General features: G+C 43.6%; 1 protein-coding gene across 1 annotated transcript in view; it reads left to right on the plus strand.

Moving 5' to 3' along the window:
• The window catches only part of LOC310987472 (pleckstrin homology domain-containing family A member 7-like), a 193316-nt gene that overhangs the window by 144909 nt on the left and 29632 nt on the right, over positions 1 to 18775 (plus strand). The window contains exons 9-12 of the mRNA XM_083973748.1: positions 2867 to 3048; positions 6306 to 6857; positions 7833 to 8376; positions 10264 to 10347. Coding sequence (XP_083829874.1) covers positions 2867 to 3048; positions 6306 to 6857; positions 7833 to 8376; positions 10264 to 10347 — 1362 coding nt within the window. The remainder of the gene's footprint in view (positions 1 to 2866; positions 3049 to 6305; positions 6858 to 7832; positions 8377 to 10263; positions 10348 to 18775) is intronic.

Here is an 18775-nt window from a genome sequence, read left to right on the forward strand (position 1 = left end):
ATGTCCATATAACGGATGCAAATGGATACCAACTGTCTTCGTAACAAAAAGACACACCAAAAAACATCCAAATACCTCCATGCTGCTCGTATGTAATGTCCGTCTTGTATTGAAGTCCCGAAATGTGAAAACATTTAAATAAGTCTATATTTTAAGCTTGTTTTGTAGCGGAAGCTTCTCGAAGCTCCTCTTCCCGGTTCATCCAAATTTGACGAACCGAGAAGAGGAGCTTCCGCTACAAACAAGCTTGAAATATAGACTTATTTAATTTTTTTCGGGACAATTTCGCATTTCGGGGCTTCGATACAAGACGGACATTACATACGAGCAGCATGGAGGTATTTGGATGTTTTTTGGTGTGTCTTTTTGTTACGAAGACAGTTGGTATCCATTTGCAACCGTTATATGGGCATGCACTGCTACGCCGAGACCCCCTGTAACTCAGAGAAGCCACGGATAACTCTGAAACTTCTCCCAGCCCTTAGTTCACATGAGGGTGAGTAGATAATGAGTGAAATTTCAATTTTCGGTGAACTATCCCTTTAACCTAGGAAGCCTGAAAATTACAGATGTACATTTTGGGGGCCGGGAGGCAAGACAAACACCCAAATATATGTTAAAGAGCCTTCAAAAAGTGATTTTTCCATATTATGTCCCCTTTTAATGCAGCTTCTCTTCATGTGTCCTCTAGTACGAAGCGCAGGTTACATTAAAAAAAAAAATAGTTCAACCAATCGTTTGCTAATGTACTTAACTATATTATACATGGACTTTTTATCATCTTATAAATATTTATAGTGGACATAGTAACAAACAGTTGAAGATTTGTACATCTTTTAGACAAAGCAACATGAACACCTGAAGTTGTGTTTCTGGCTACCTGCTGAAAGCTACTCCAGTATTTTAACTGTTTGTAGTTCCAGTGTTCATCACTGACCACTCCTCTGTGTAGCTGTTTAATGCTCCTGTCTGTTCACCAGCTACTGTCTAACTTGGCAGGTGGTTAGCAGACAGATTCATCAGAGGTGGCTGGAGGAGGCCTGTGGTAATTATGAGCAAAGGGAAAAGTGTGGGAGTGTGGTATAAAGAGCAACATCTGCGTCAGAAGGTTGTGCTTGATGGATGACTCAACAGAAACCAGTGAGCGGTGTTTGATTCCAGCAGCAGCAGGTGTCACCTACATTGTTATCGCTGTAATTAGAACAGATCACATCATGTGGAGGAAGCACTTACGTTATCCTAAATCATCCTGTCCTTAACCTCAACCTAACTAAGCCATGTCTGTTTTAATAGTAACCATGGCGATGAATGCCACTCTTGGAGAGGCCATGACAATCAAGCTCCAGTACACTTACTACCTGTAGGTTGCTATTTGAGGAGCTACTCCGGGGCTGAAAGACTCAAACTGTCTCTGTAGCACCAAGTCCAGATGATGACGTTAATCCAAATTAGTGCAACTTTAAAGGTCCAGTGTGTAAAATGGGGTGGGGGGACTCAGATATCTAGTGTTCAGATTCTAGATTGCAGCGCTCACTCACTTGCTTGCCCCTCCCATCGACAAAAAAAACTTGTTTACCACGACTGGGAGTGTTTCAGAAGCGATGAGGTGAAGATCCAAACCATTTTACAATATGTCTGCTGTTTCCTCCTCCTCCTTCTTCTTGCCTTCCGCCTAATTCTTCGTTGGTTTATTTATGAATGCGAAACTCGCAAAATACGCTCTCTGGTTGGCTGGATTTTCTGTTCGGGCTGACATGGCGGTGCAAGATGGTGATACTCTCTAAGCAAGACCCTTGCTATATGTATCTATAAAATAATAATTAAAAGTCTACGAAAACCAAACAACTTTTATTTTATAGAGATTATACAAATATATTCATGGGTAGTATCTTCAGATTTTGCCAATAAACCTTGACAATTATTACACACTGGACCTTTAAAACAAAAAAGACTGAACCTAGTGAAGTGTCACAGTCACACTGGACTGAGACAGACACTGATGTTCTGAAGGCAGTTCAGCTGGTCAGACCAGATCATTTGTGAGTAACTAGTAAAATACTCTGCTCTACAGTATTATACTGTAGTAGAGTATAGACCATGTGATGCAGTGTGACACTCTTTATATTCTACACGCTGTGTCTTTTAATCCTTCCACAGTGGTGTATTGGTGCAGCTGTGCTCTGGACTGTGACAGATGTGTGATGTTAGATCATCTAACTTTGCTCTGTGCAGAGTCAGACATGTTAGATCTGAAAACGCCTTGTACTGAGCCTGGCGCTAAAATCACACAGGACAGTTATCTTATAGGGAGGAAGTGGTCAGACTGGCACAGCCTCTTTGGAATAATAAATGAATAACTTTGTTATTCATGTCAGTAAGTTATTCTAAAGTTTAGTAAGCATAAATCAATTTCTCACTTAAAATGAGTGTTTGTGTGTAAATGGTTCTCTGCCCTTTTATATACTGTGTGTTCTCAGTAGGGTTCTCTATTAGTAGCAGGAGGAAACAGGTTTGTGACGGGACTTGGGTTGGGGTTGGGGGGAATTTTCCTGGTATTCATTTTCTCTATTCACCATTGTACTGAAGTATCTTTCCTCTCATTGGTCAAAAGTCGTGGCTTGTTGGTTGTCATTGGCTGGCATTTTTGTCTGTGTATTTCTATGGCGTGGTTTCCTGGCTCTCTCTGTGCTGGTCAGTGCTTATGTGGCCCCTTGATGTTGTTTCTCTTGTCGGACGGCATGATGTCTCCCTGTCCCTATATGACCAAAGCTGCAGCTCATCTAACGCACCGTCTCGTCTCTCAGCTGATGTTCCTGTCTTCTGCCATGGTGACACTGACCCGGCCTCCTCCTCTCTCTTCCTATAGGCTAGCCACACTGGTATGCGCTCGTACATTTACAAGCAGAGCTCTGTGATTGGCTCGCAGGCAGAACACACTGGGATGAGGACGTATTACTTCAGCGCTGACACCCAGGAGGACATGAGCACCTGGCTGAGGGCCATGAACCAGGCCGCACTGATGCAGAATCACGGCGAAGCACTCATCAGGTGAACACACACACACACAAACTGAACTAACACACACTGAACTAACCAAACACACACATTACAAGCATCAGTCTTCCAAAAAAGAGAAGACACTGAAGAATATGAGGGACAAAAAGGTTGGGCAGACCGGTTTTTTAATTATGTTCATTGAGCTTCTGACACACATGAATGAAGTTGATCAGTTTTGATTTCCTGTACCAACACCTAAAGGCTTCAGGATGAAGTCTTCCACATTTTATTCACATTATTATTATTATTTTAAATTATTCTCCATATTAATCTACAGTAGGGTTGCAAAGGGGTGAAAAATTTCCAGTAAATTTCCAGAAACTTTCCATGGGAAGTTAAGCTCGGGAATTCTGTAAATGTTCCAGATTGGAAACTTTCCATGGGAATTATGGGAATTCATGGGAATTATTGGAATTTATGGAAATTTATCAGAAATTTGGGGTAATTTAAACAAATTGTATCATATCCAATCATAAATGTAAATATTTTGTTTTGTCATAAGCAGACATCCATGCAAAATAATACAATTAAAAAACATGTCATTTCAACAGATTTATTTGTGAGTTCTTCATCAAGTTTTAATTCTTGTTGCTCTGTTGCTTACATTTTTGACCGTTGGAATAAGGTGGATAGCATAGATATTCAAGTGTTCTTGCATTAAATCTGGTTGTTTTAGCCAAGATTATGCTACAATATATTTTCAACTACTATTATTTCAACTATATTTAAGTTCCCTGTTAAGGACCATCCTTCAATCTTGTAAATTTCTGATTAATTCCCGTTAATTCCCATATATTCCCATTAATTCCCATGGAAAGTTTCCAACTTTGAAAATCCTGGAATTTTGCAACCCTAATCTACAGTTATACACATTTATCTTCAGTCACAATCGCTGATCCGTGATCCATCTGTCCTTACAGCAGGTGTTAGGAATATTTTTCACTATATTGTGTTATAAATACTTGCAACCCGAACCCTGAGCCTCACAGTCCATAAAACACCATCTGGACTAAGTGGAAGTGTGACATGACACTATTGATATGATGCAGTTGTTCTGTTCTATAAACACACAGCTTCTGGAAAGCGTCGCCATTAGATTGTCCCATATGTCACTGTAAATGACACTGATTCCTGGAAAATGTCCCACTCTGCTGATTTCAGCCTGAACACATCTCCGTCAGTCCCGATGTGAAGCATATACCGAGTGAAGTGTGTTTGTTTATGAGCACTCGCTCGCCTGCTTTTCAAAGAGTACACTCTGATGCTGTGAAATGTTGCTTTTTGAGCGAGCGGTGGCTTCCTTTATGTATTATTCATGTGTTGACGAGGGGAGGTGGCACAGATCAAATGTGGCCCGTCACTTCACTGGCAGCCTCAGACATCTGCAGCCCGGTGCTGCTTCATTTTTCATTTTATGTTTTGGAGGGGGGAAATCCCTCAAGACTGCACAGGCTGATAGTGAATGACAGGAGGGGAAGTTAACTGTTTCAAATCTCCTTTACATCTCTGCATTTTCTGGCATGTGGCAATCTTTTTCAAGAGCTTGGATACTTTAAAAACATGCAAATACAAGAATGAGACATTGTTGTGCTCTAGTAGGTGTTACTAACTATCCAAAACCAGTAGACATATTAAAGCAGATATCAGTGGAATGTTTTTGTTGATATAAGTCCTAAATAGTCCTATTTTCCGTCAGCAATCACTTACATGAAGTATTTCAGCCTAAACACGAGTCTCTCCGTCACTCTGCTCTGCTGTAACCCGAGGAGAAAATTTTCCTTGTGGGATACAAGTGTTATCCAATGAGGAGAGAGAACGGCATGAAGGTCTGTGTGTGCAGCCAAGGGATGCGCGTGAATGTGGTGACGTAGCACGAGGACCAATTGATGCCTGACAAGGGCGGGGGCTGCTAACTCATGGTGCGTTCAAAGAAACTCGTACTTTGTGTTTTTCCTTCCTGTGAAGTCATACCAGTTCGATCTGGTACGAGTTCACGGGTCGGAAGTTACGAGTGGCCGTTATAGGGAAATTTCACAGACAACAGGATGGTAAAAACACGAGCTACGGGTTACCTGGAACGCTACCAAGTCGTAGTTGTGACTTGAAGCTGTAACTTACGGTTTCAAAAGCCTGCCTTGAACGCAGCATTAGCCGAAACGGCCGTGAAGCTGATATCTGCTTTAATATTAAAAATAGAATATTATTAATGAATTACTCCATAAAGAAATATACATTATATCTACTTTTGGGTGCCAGATCAGTCTCATAAATTATACTAACTACCAATTTATAACCTTGATTAATAACCAAAAGGACTTCATCATTGGTTAGTTAAGTGGAAGGATTTGTTGTTCTGCAGCGTGGAACTTGGCAAGATTCACTTTCATACTACATAGACCAGCATGCAACACAGTGAGATGCACCTTCACCCTCTAAAAAGCAGAAACAGAACAACAGAACTCATGTCATAAATTGAACTACAGCGATACACACACTGGAAAAGACATCAAGGGTTCTGGTCCATGCAGTTGGGTGAAGGATGCTGGAGACTGGCTCTCCTTTGTCTGTGGAACAAAACAATTCATTTGGTCCCATTCTCAGTTTTGAAAAGGTTGAGGTCCAACAATATACTGTTTTGTTTGGCCCATTTAACACAGTCAAATGTGGACAGATGAGTCACCTCACTGCTAATGTACATGTAAATCGACCATCTTCAGATACGAGCTGCCGTCACCTGAAGCTGTTTAATTCATTTCAATTTATTAATTCAGTTTAGTGCATGCTTCATTGGAATTCAGAGACCGGACTACTTTTTGTATTTCTCGTACACACGGGGCTTCATTAATGCTTTTTAAATCTAGCTGTGTTTACAGGGTTTTGCTCATCGTCTGCCTTGGATTCTTGTCCTTAAAGTTGGCAGTAAGACTCAAAGTTTCCCTTTGAGAGGTGACAGTCATCTAGTTGAAATTCAGTCCAGCGCATTGGAACAAAGACTAAGACCCCTGAAATGGCAGAACATGGTGTCCATGGGAAATCAGATCAGATCAAATGAAACAGAACTGGTGCTTACGGAAAAAAATAAAAGCCACTGAGATCTTTTAAGAAGTTTGAGCTGTCTGTGTAGCTGCTGTGGCTGATTTTTTTCCACTTCTCTCAGGAACTGAAGTCTCACAGTGTTAGAGAAAGTTACTAAAAAGTTTAAAGCCAGTATTTATCCAGGCTTTTCAAATCCTCTCCCCTCTCCACAGACCATCTGACAAGTTGGAGAAGTTGAGCATGATGCAACAGGCTGTCCCGCAGACAAACCACGTGAACCACTACAGGACCAAGACTACCGACTCTGACGGCCCCCGACCAATCGTCCACGAGGTTCTCCTGGAGCCCCTATGCCGCGACGCCAAGGACCGCTCCAGCTTCCACAAAGACTCTCCGGTCACCAACATGTTGGAACACCCCCTAGGATGCACCGGCCTGGAAATGGACACGCACACCTCGCTCCCCTCCAACCCCACACCCTCTGCCCTCCCGCAGTCGGACCACGTGTCGGCCTCGGCGCCGGTGTCCAGGGTGCCGTCCAGGGCGCCGTCGCGAGCCGCCTCGACGCTGCCCTCCAGCGTTTGCACGCGGAACGGCCTCGTCTCCACGCCCAGCCCCATTCTGGAGCCCAATGGGATCGCTGCCGGTACGTACCAGAGGGCCCCGGAGACGCCCCCCTCTGACCCACACAAGCAGGTGAAGAGGAGAAGCACGCTGGAGCAAGTGGAGCAGTGGGTCCAAGTGCAGAAGATTGAGCACAAAGGGTAGGTCACTGTTGTATGACAAGCTTCATTCTGCGTGTTGATGCACACTAAAAGGGGACAACTACTTTTTGGGTTATTTCAACCCTGAAAATTGGGTTATTCTTCTTGACCCAACTTTTGGGTTAAGTATTTGACCCGAAGATTAGGTTATATTGACTACAATGTTGGGTTAATTTAACCCAATATTTGTCCAATGTCCAATGTCCAATGTCCAATGTTGACCTTGGGTTACTATTCAATTTACCTTATTTCAGTAAATAAAACGTTATCTTACATCATATTTATCATTACATAAAGTGGTTAGTGCTGCCTGCACTAATGGCTTGAACTGGTGCTGCTCTTTGTCTCCATGATCTGGACTGATCACTGGAGACTCCTGTAACACTCTTGAATGAACCTCAGATTCAGGAGCAGAAGAAAGAACCAAGGAAACACTGCAGTAGTTAGTGAAGATAGCTCCTTTACTTGTCCAGCCCAAGTCATACACAGTTAGGCAGGCAGGAAAGACAGCCAAACCCAGTTAGAGGAAAAAACACAAAAAACAATGTCCAAGAATACAGGCAAAGTGTAAAAAACAAAACAAAACAAAAAACAGACAGGCAAACACTGGACGTGTGATTGTTCATATTATAAATGTTTTTATTACCCAGAAAATGGGTTACTCTTTGAAAAATACCTCTGAATTTTAACCCAACACAAGCAACCCAGAAATTGGGTAACCCAAGAGTTTTTAGTGTTTAACCCAGAAAATGGGTTACTGTTTGAAAAATAAACCAGAAATGGTATATCACCCAAACAATCAAAGAATTAGGTTAGAATATTAGCTCTATAATCTAGAAAATATGTCGCTCACTGAAAAATAACCCATACTTGTAACCCAACACAAGTAACCCAGAAATTGGGTTAAAGAAAAAACCCAGGAGTTTTTAGTGTGTGTGTGTAAACATCCTAACATGTCACCATCCCACCATCCAGAGACAACACCCTCCCACGTCGCACACCACCTACCCAGCACAAGTTCACCTCTGCGGATGCATATCAAACGCTGCCAAAGACTCCTCGGCACAGCCCACCCCCCGGCCGACTGGGTGAGTACAAGTACGCCCAGGACCGCCTGAGCCACTTCCGCCTGACCCCAGAGCAGGGCGGCCCCGGGGCCCACACCGTGTTGCAGCTGTACGAGTGGCAGCAGCGCCACCAGTTCCGTCACGGCAGCCCCACGGCACCGCTCTACATGCCGGCTCCGGACTACCCCTTTGGCCCCCGCCCACCATCCACCGTGCCTCCCTCCTCCTCGGCGCCCAGGTCCGAGGGGCCCCCCCGCTGTGTGTCGGTGCCACCGTCGGCTGCGGACATCCCTCCGCCGGGGCCCCCGCCAGGGAGCAGTCGAACTCTGTCACCCACGCGCAGGCCACACACGCCAGCTGGACGGGTAACAGTCAGACCGATTGGTGACCGGTCAGTGATGGACATCCCCTTCACCGTGTCCCCACGGAGGACCAAGTCTCAGCTGTTCAAGGTAAAATCTCATTTTCTCATCTCATCTTATCCAAACAGCAAGAAACTGAAATAAAACCTGGGTAAGACAGACATTTAGGTGATGATGTGCAAGTGAACAACAAAGTCAGGTTTATGGGTTTCACACATACAAAAACTCAGTTACCAACACCAGAGTCCCTCTGGGCACAGCAGTGACTCTATATTGTGCTTTAGGAAAGTGCAGCACACATTTAATTCAAACAAATCACACAGTTCTCAATCAAGGGATTTAAAATGAAATGTCGATGTTAAAGGGATAGTTCAGCTTTTTGATTAATCTTCCAGGGAAACTGTGGAGTCAATCATTTTAGTGAATGGCTGCACATGGTTTTTTTTAAAGGGATAGTTCAGCTTTTTTGAAGTGGGGTTGTATGAGCTACAAATACCCATTAAGTACACTATATGCAGTAGAAAGGTCTCTGCGTATTTTCAACCCAACTCACTCAGTACTCGTCCACACAGGCAGACTCCGCCTCTCAGCGGTTTGAATCAGCGGTGTGTGGAAGAGGCGGCGTGATACAGCACGTCGCGGAGCCTGCCTGTGTGGAGGAGTACAGAGGAGTACTGAGTGACTTAGTTCCAGACAAACAAACTTTTTTCCGACCGATTTTTACTTTAGATGGTACTCGATGCTACTGTATTATTTTCAGATGGGACTCGTAGGCAGTGAAAATCCGCTGATTAATTGTCCCTCATTGACAACAGTGTGTGCCTGTGTCTCTGTGTCTCGGTGTAGCGTGATGTGCTGGTGTTTCTCAGGGAGCAGAGACCTTTCTACTGCATCTAGTGTACTGAATGGGCATTTGTAGCTCATACAACCCCACTTCAAAAAAGTTGAACTATCCCTTTAAAAAACCAGTGTGCAGTCATTCACCAAAATGATTTACTCCACAGTTTTCCTGGAATATTTAATCAAATAAACCTGAACAGGAAAGGGAAACACAAAGGCTAACCTCTGAGGAGCAGATACTGTAGTTGTTAGACACATTACATGGATGAGATGAGTTCTGTTGTCAGTGCCTTTTTTTACAAGGATTGTGTGAAATTATTACCATGTTGTTGTTGTTTGTGTTCCTCAGGAGATTATACCGTTAACATTTTTTACCCACTGTCAAGTGTAAAATGTCAAATAGAATAATTTTTCGTGTAGAAACACGTCAGTAACTCTGACAGTGTGGGGGAGATATCGGAGCTTTGCTCCACTGAACAGAGTAATTGTGTTGGTGCCTCAGGGCACAATTGCAAACATATCCTGAAGGCATCAAGCCTGTTAAATAATCTCTGCTTTATCAACTATTAGTGAGAATAATCTGTGATCTGTATGTATTTGTCACATTTTCAGAAACTCATGCAAGCACAGATCCATATACTGTATTGTTTTTTAAACACACAAATATGCAGATTTCTCACCCACAACCATGAGTAACTGCATTTTACCCAGAGATCACAAACAACCGGTGTTTTATTACCAAGGTCATGTAAAGCACTGTAGCCATTAAAACAAGCCTCTGGTTATATGGAGCTGAGCTCACCATCTTATGTTCTGATAGAGTCTTCACTAGTAATATTAGTCTGAACAGTGTGACTGAGCTGAACTGGACGTTTCTAGATGGGTGACAAATTAAAAGAAAAATTAAGCAAGTGGAGAAACAGGATGACAGAGTCACAAAAAAAGAGGGAATACCTTCTGGAGCAGTAGAGCTCAGACTTGGTGGGTCAGTACCAAGGAGCATTGAAGCTGTCCTGGCAGCTGGAGACACACTGTGCTGTCACCTACTGCATCTACACAATTTACATTCTAAATGAATGAATGAATGAATTAGTCTCCAAGCAGTGCCTATGAAACATCTTGTCTCTGTGTTGTCAGGCTGCTACTATTGAGAGACGCACGATGCCTCCCTCTGGCTACATGACGCACACTGTCAGTGCGCCCAGTCTTCATGGCAAAACGGTATGTTGTAAAAATATATACAATAGAAATATATATTCTAAGTATTAACATTTACAAACCTTATGTAGATATACATATATTTACATGGTTTTACTGAAAGGAGAAAGTTAAAGTTATGCTACATAACCGACGTTAGCATCAACAGTTGTGAACCAGTCTTGCTGAGAGCTTGAGCCATGGTTCTTTAGGGGAATTGACCAGATGGTCCAATAAGGCCTTGGCTGGCTGGATAACATGCTAATGTAAGTAAGCAAGAAAACACTCTCATACAGAATACTTCCACTGCTGGAGACTTTTGATGCATAAAGGAATCAAAAATAGAAAATACTTTGCACATCAATTTGATTGACAGGTTGAGTCGGGGGACATGTAGATCCTCAAAAGTGCCGAATATAGAGACTCCCGCACACTACTTATTAGTAGTTACTATTACTTGCACAGAAAAAATGTTTTAATGGTGGCAACGTTTCGGTGCTGTGACCTTCTTCAGGCAAACAGTTGCTGCACGCCTGCTCCCAATCACAGGGATTGTGCAAAAAAACATATTTTATGTATAAATAATATACAAGCAAAAGATTATATAGAAGTATAAGATATTAGATACTTAAGTGAACATGTCAGGAGCACTGCATATAGTTATACAGATTCATACAGTACATATCTGGATATATAGACAAGAAAAATATGCACGCAGGAAAATATATACAAACATCCTAGAAAATGAATCCCATGAGAACATTCGCCTGAAGAAGGTCACAGCACCGAAATGTTGCCAACATTAAAACATTTTTTTTTGTACAAGACTCTCTAGACCAGGGATGTCAAACATATGGCCCGTGGGCCAAAACTGGCCCGCCAGATGGCCCAGTCCGGCCCGTCGGATGAATTTGCCAAGTGTGGAAATCACATAGAAGCCAGAAGAGACATAATATTGTTGAAATGTCTGTATTTTTCTCAATAAATTTCAGGTTGTTCATAACATGTTTTGTAAAACAGAGGTTTCATTTGCACTAAAACAAAGGGAATATTTAGAGCTCTCATTATTTATAGGTTATTATGCTATTATTTCACTGGTCTGGCCCACTTGAGATCACATTGCGCTCTATGTGGCCCCTGAACTAAAATGAGTTTGACACCCCTGCTCTAGACCAGCGGTACTCAATAGGCGGCCCGCGGGCCGCATCCGGCCCGCCGAACCTTCCAATCAGGCCCGCGACTGAGTTCTACTAGTTTACATATTACTGTATTTCTCGGGCTCCGTGCGCCTGTAAGTCAAAGCGCTGGGACATGGAAACACGTGCGGAGCGTTTGTGTGTGCCTGTGAGGCCCTGCACTGGGATACAATAACGCTGGCGAACCCAAATCACCATGCGCGAGTGTTTGGGGGGCGAGCTGGCTTGCAGGGTTCTCTGCCTGTCTGCAGAGACCGTGGGTGATTTTCACCGCCGTCTTGGTTCAACTGTGTGTGCATCATACATGGGGGGCCGTTCAGATGAAGCGTCTTTTGCGCGCGCTCAAACCCATTCAATGTAGCCGCGAGTCATGCACGCTCACAACTCAAAAGCCGTAGCCGCGCGCATTTGATGAGACGCAATTGTTTTTTCGTGCACGTCAGCGGTGCACAGCTGCACGACCTGCTTCTCCCCCGGTGTTGTGTCCCGGTGCCTTCGGCCTGTGTCTGTCCTACTGTTTCCCACTGAGCTCTGCCTCGTTTGAAAGGTGAAGGAAGCCCATGTGTGGAAAGACGTCGCCTCCGAGATGTAGAATGTGTATTATAGAAGAGAAACACACATTTCAGGACCAATGACTTGTATCCTCAGAACAGAGTCAGACATGTCCTGTAATGGTCAGCCTCCTTTCATATTTAAGCTGAAAATCACAGGGCATGTCTGAGGATACAAGTCAGCAGTGTAAAGCTCCAGCATGATATGTAAATGATGATATGACAATGTCAAGATTTTTCATTTTATATCATACAAAACACCATGAAGTGTATAAATAAAAATTATGTGCTTACAAGTAAAATAAAAAATATTTAAATTATTAGACGAAAAAGGTGAATTTAATTTCAATCTAGGCCTATTTGAATGTGCGGCCCCAAGGTGTCGGTTAAGAAAAATTCTGGCCCTTCGAAAAATGTATTTGAGTACCCCTGCTCTAGACTATAGACTGGCAGCTAACAGCTGTTAATGCTAATGCTGGCTATGTAGCATAATAGCAAAACTTACAAGGACTCATTTGCTATGTTTATCACTAACTGGAAACTGCAACTGTAGTGTTTAAGCCTTTAGAGTTAATAGGTTTATAAGAACTGATCACAGTCTCAGCATTGGTCAGCACTTAAGACCTCAGTGAGCAGATGTGCCTGCATTCTTTACTACCAGTAAAATGTGACCTGATGGTGAGGAACTTTACCCAGCGGCCTGTTGTTGCTGTGTGTGTCCCTTTAGCCTCGACACGACACCATTAATCCTCCTTAATTTAGCTGCTTGCCCAAATGAACCGTTACAGCCAGTCACATTACAAGCTGGCTGCTGGTATTGTGAAGAAAAAGCTACTAATTTAAAACGAGACAGGTTTCACTGAAGCCTTAGTGTGGTCGCTGTGGAGATCTGTCAGCTTCAATGTCCTGTGGTGCCTGACAGCCCGAGGAGCTCACTCTGCTCCTCATTCAGCTGCGCCGGCACCAGGCCAAGATGGCCTCGGCACGCCACCACACATTAACCCAGCTCCAGCAGCTCAACGGTCCCAAAGAACCCCTCCACCACAACCACCTCCTCACCACCGCCACCACCTGTAGCACCAGCCCCCTCCTCAGCTCCGGCCCCTCTCCTGTGTCCCACCTCGGACATGTTGGCTTCTCAGCTCCCATAGGCCCTTGCAACACCCAGGTGGGGGCCCCTGCAATAAGCCTGCCTGCCTGCCTGCCTCTAATTTTACCAGGGGCTGGAAGAGGTTGCCATTAAACACACTGCAGGGCTGCTCAGATCAGATCAGCCACAATCTCTTCTCCTAAACTAATGGATTTTCAACAGTTTCTGTGGAGCACTCTAGCTGGTTTTGTTGAGGATTCATTCATCTCTCATTCTGTCTGTCCAACACTGGTCCAGAGTGGAATGTCACAGCACCTAGTACTGGATATATTCAAAGTGACATGAATTACACCACCATCTCCCATGTGATTAGATCTTTGCAGTTTATTACAGACGGTTTTTGAAAACATGGGTTAACTCAGTAACTCAACCTTGGGGTCGGGACCCCAGGTGGGGTCGCCTGGAATTCAGATGGGGTCGCCTGAAATGTCTAATCATTAAAAAAAAAATTACTGATAAAAATATATTTTTAACTAATTATTATTATTTTTAAAAGTATGATTAAAAACACAACACACAATCTTAAAAAACTGTATTCTATACTTTCACTTTCTGGAACATAAATCGAGTTTAAATAAAATGCAGCATAACTATTCAAACTGAAATTCCAGTGAAAATGATTCCTCTTGGTGCTGTGGACCACAGCAGGACTAAGTGAGGATTCACTGCACACCAGTGATGATGCTGATTTGCTCACATCTTGTGAAAGTGGATTTTTGGATTAACATGAACTTTTCTGTGATGGATCCTTATGATGTTTCACCTCCTGGCATTTCCTCTAGTGTCACTGCCAGGTGTGGTTGTCAAGTACTGAAGATGCTGCATGGTCTCCATACATATACTATTAAATAACATGTTCTCCTCCTTAACTAACTTGTTTGTGCGTCAGCACCTGCAGCATCTCTTGTTGTCACACATGTGGTCAGCTCTTAGAACATTCCCAAGAGACACTGAGACACACTTCAGACCTGATCACTCAGACCACAGTGGGACATGGTCCGGGTCACACATGTCCACATTCCTGTAGTGGTGTGAAGGTAAATGCATCCTGATCACAGTGAAGGACCAGCTCCTCTGCTGACGTCCTCCTGTCTGATGGTTGTGCTGTGAGCAGTGGAGTCATTGGCTCCACCTCTCCACTTCTCATCCTGCTAATTTGTCTGAAAACATAATGTCATCATTAAGATGATTCACTTTCAAGTTCCTTATGTAGCCCTTTTAACCTCAATATTAGCAAGAACCCACATTCTCTAGGTTCAGAAAGCTGGACTCGAAGTAGAAGTTGAACAATGATCATTTATTACATTCAAATCAATATTATTACTTCACTGCAGCGCATGTAATTAGAAAATCCCCAAAACAAAATACAATAGAGCTCTTTAATAAAAATAATAAAATAAAAAATAAAACAAAGTTCAAAATAAATTGTCCGTTCCTTCTTTTTCAGAAGAATAAAGTTCAGTTCTGTGTGTGTGTTTATCAGTCAGTTCTTCTACTACCCGGGTAGATTTTGTGGTGAACGATCTTATCTGAATCAGAGTGCAGTAAGTAGAAGTCTTTCTTTGGAGTGGATCCCGTTCTCCGTTCTCTCGATCTCCTGGCTCGCCACTGAACCGGCAGGTTCAGAATTCTTGCTGGTCAATCTTTAATCCGGTAGAAGTAAAAACCAGTCTACACAGAAGGTGTAGAAATACATTCAATTAATACCATGTTCATATTGACTTTTTACTACTTCTTATCTAATTTCTTCTCTAATTTCTCTGAATATTTATAATCAAATTTAGTACATACACAGTTTAAATCATCATAAATGATAGTGTACACACTCATAGTAGAGTTATTTTAACTTAACTACCCCTTATGAACTCATACTTTTAACATAAATAGACTTAATTGTCTTTTTAAGCAGTATTTATATTTTTAAACAGCTTTTCAAATGAATATTTATCTTTTAACTTCAATACATTTATCTTTTTTAACCTTTTAAACCATAAATGAATTTAATTAATTCACTCTTTTTAAATCATCATGAGTAATTTAACAACCACAATGAAATAAATCACCTTTTGTACACAAAACAGTACAATAGCATAACATTCTTAAAGCTTATCATCATATCCCCATGTATTTCTCTCATTCAACAAGGTGGTGGCCCACTAGCTTGGCCGGCTACACCATTAGCACCTATACTACCTGCTTAGCAGGCTACCTGAGCTAGCATAGCGGCGCTAACCGCGATTAGCATTAGCACGGATTTACCGATCTTTTTAAAGTTGTTTTTCTCACAAAACACAATGATATAACACTACCAAGGTGGATGAAAACATTAGATACTAACTCCGACTGGTTTTATTAAAGTGTTTCAGTAAGCAATATCTTCACATGAGCTCATTATCAACAAGCTAATACCAAGGCCTAGTATCTTAGCATGTAGCTCTTAGCTTACCGGAGTCCGAACAAAGGCTTAACACGGTCGTAGCGGCTCCTCTCTCTCTTTCCACAACATTCACAGACTCTTTCCTAATAAACGAAAGGTTTATCAACACACTGTGCAAAGAATAATTGTGAATTGATGTGTTTTTCGTCACTTTTCATACCTAGGTCCGGCAGCTCACTAGCAGGTGTGTTGCTCGGTGGGATCGGTGTATCGGTAGTGAGTGTGGCTCTGTGTATGGGCGTGAGCAGTGCGTGCTCAGAGCGTGCTCAGCGACAATAAACTTGAACGCGGGGCTGATACGCCACCTAGCGGCGGGACACAGGAACTACATTTAAATTACATATATGGGCTTCGTAACCATAGGGGTTACACCCTCCCTTCTTGAATCGACATGAGTCCCTTCATGAGCTAGTGTCTCGTTCATATGGGGGTTGTCGTAGTTACTAATAGTGTCTAGTGCTTGGTTAAAGCTCTGTAAAATACTCTGTGCAAAGGACATTAAAGGTTTCCCCAACTGAGTGTAGTGAAAACGATCAGGGGGCTGTCGTGACCTTTCTGACCTTCGTGGTGATTCAGGTGGGTTTTTTCCTGTTTCACTTTCACTTTCTTTTTCAGATGTCTCTGATGCCTGAGTGTGGTTTGGCTCAGCATCTTGTAGAACTTCCACAGAATCCTTTTCCACATCAGTTTCACTTGTCATGTCCGGTTCTTTTCCATTTGCCATATCCGTTTCACTCGTCACATCCAGTTTGTTTGTCACATCCGGTTCGTTTGTCACATCCGGTTCGTTTGTCACATCCAGTTCGTTTGTCACATCCGGTTCATTTGTCACGTCCATTTGTGTATTGTCCTCTTCAGCAGGGGACTGCTCAACCATGACCATGGGCTCCTCTCCTTCTACCAACTCAGGAGGTGTTCCGACAGGTTCAGCAGGTTGATTGCTGTCATCACGACCATCCTGACGCTGGGAGGTCAAGGAACCCGATGGCATAGCCGGCAACCCTATGTCTGTTGGGTTCTCATGGGGTTGTTTCCTCTTCGGAATTTCACACACCTGAGTGAAACTCTCTTCAGGGGCAGAAAGGGACTGGGCAGGATAGATGAACAAGTCGTCCTCAGATTCTGAGGATTCCTCTGACAGTTGAGGTTGACTCTGTCTAGTTCTTGGCTTACGAACCTTAGGTTTTTCAGGCTCAGTTTCCTCCTCTTCCGAGAGATCACCACAAGCAAGCAGCAGGTCCCTGTGTAGAGTTCGGATGGGACCGTCCCCACTGATGGACTGTACTTTGTACACAGGTAGGTCTCCCATTTTTTCCAGAACCTTGTACATAGTGGACTCCCACTTGTCCGCAAGCTTGTGTTTACTTCGGAACCTCAGGTTTTTCACTAACACTTGATCTCCTTCCTCTAGCGTCGACTCTCGTACTGCCTTGTCGAAGCGGCGCTTGTTCCTGTCAGCGACTTTTTGTGAGTTCCTGGTCGCAATCTGATAACTCTCCTCGAGGCGTGCTTTCAGGTGTTTGACATACTGAGAATGGGATTTGGGGGAGCCATCTTTCACAGGTAAACAGAAAGCAATGTCCACAGGTAATCGAGGTTGACGTCCAAACATCAATTCGTATGGACTGAACCCTGTGACATCGCTCTTGGTGCAGTTATAGGCATGGGTAAGTGGTTTTACAAAATCTCGCCAATGACTTTTTTCTTTGTCCTTTAGGGTTCCCAACATGCCTAACAGGGTTCGATTAAACCTCTCTACGGGGTTTCCCCTAGGGTGATAGGGCGTAGTGCGCACCTTAGTGATGCCTGCTAAGGCGCAGAGTTCTTTAATGAGTTGGGACTCGAAATCCCTGCCCTGATCACTCAGCAGCCGCTCAGGAAAGCCGTAGTGCACGAAAAACTGCTCCCAAAGAGTTTTGGCGACCGTTGTTGCCTTCTGGTCCTTGGTCGGTATGGCGACCGCATATTTGGTAAAATGGTCTGTGATTACCAATACGTCTTTGGTATTGTGACTGTCGGGCTCTATCGACAAGTAGTCAATGCACACCAATTCCATGGGGCGAGTTGTATGGATGTTCACAAGAGGCGCTGATCTTTCCGGTTGCGTCTTCCTTCTGACACAACGTCCGCACGACTTAATCTTTTTCTCCACGTCTGCAGCCATTTTCGGCCAATAGAACCTTGTTCTAACCAAGTCCAGGGTTCTCTCCAGACCCATGTGTCCCATATCCTCATGTAAGGACTTGAGAATGGTAGAACGAAGAGACTTCGGGGCAACGAACTGGTAAGTTACATCATCTCCAGATTGACGTGTTCTGTACAAAAGACCATTTCTCATCTCCAACTTTTTCCTTTCCTTGAGCATCAGCTTGAGCTCCGGAGAGTCAGGAACGAGGCTGGTCTCATCTCCGTCCTCCAAGATTTGGATAACCTGTCCAATGATCGGGTCGGACCTTTGATGTTGCTGAAGTTCCTCTGGATCGTAGGTAGGTATGGTAGAAGAACCTAACACATCATCATTTCCGTAGGTGTCTGGAATCGCATCAGGATGGATCGCGAGGGACTCGACCAAGGTGAAGGAAGGTAAGTCGGAGTCTGCCTCGTTAAGAAGACGGTGTTGACATAAGACAGCGACTGCGTCTACAGGTAAGTCTTGTTGATTTGGAGACGAAGACAGATGGTGGGAAGTGAATCTTTTGATTCGCTCCTTTTCCTCAAGAGAGGCAGGATCGTCAGCCAAACTATCATGCGGCCGTCTTGAGAGGCCGTCGGCGTCCTGGTTGCTCTTCCCAGCACGGTACTTAATGTTGAAGTCGAAGGTCGAAAGAGCTGCTAGCCAGCGATAACTGGCAGCGTCTAGTTTGGCGGACTTCAGAACATAAGTCAACGGATTGTTGTCCGTTATGACAGTGAAAGCGTTCCCATAGAGGTAGTCATGGAATTTCTCTACGATCGACCACTTGAGAGCGAGGAATTCAAGCTTATGGGCGGGATATCGCTTTTCACTGGATGAAAGACCTCTGCTCGCATAAGCGATGACTCGCATTTCGCCTTCCTGTTCTTGGTACAGGGCGGCTCCTAGACCGTAAGTACTAGCATCGGTGTGGAGCACGTATGC

The sequence above is a fragment of the Trachurus trachurus genome, assembly GCF_905171665.1.
Source record: "Trachurus trachurus genome assembly, chromosome: 6".
Lineage (NCBI taxonomy): Eukaryota > Metazoa > Chordata > Actinopteri > Carangiformes > Carangidae > Trachurus > Trachurus trachurus.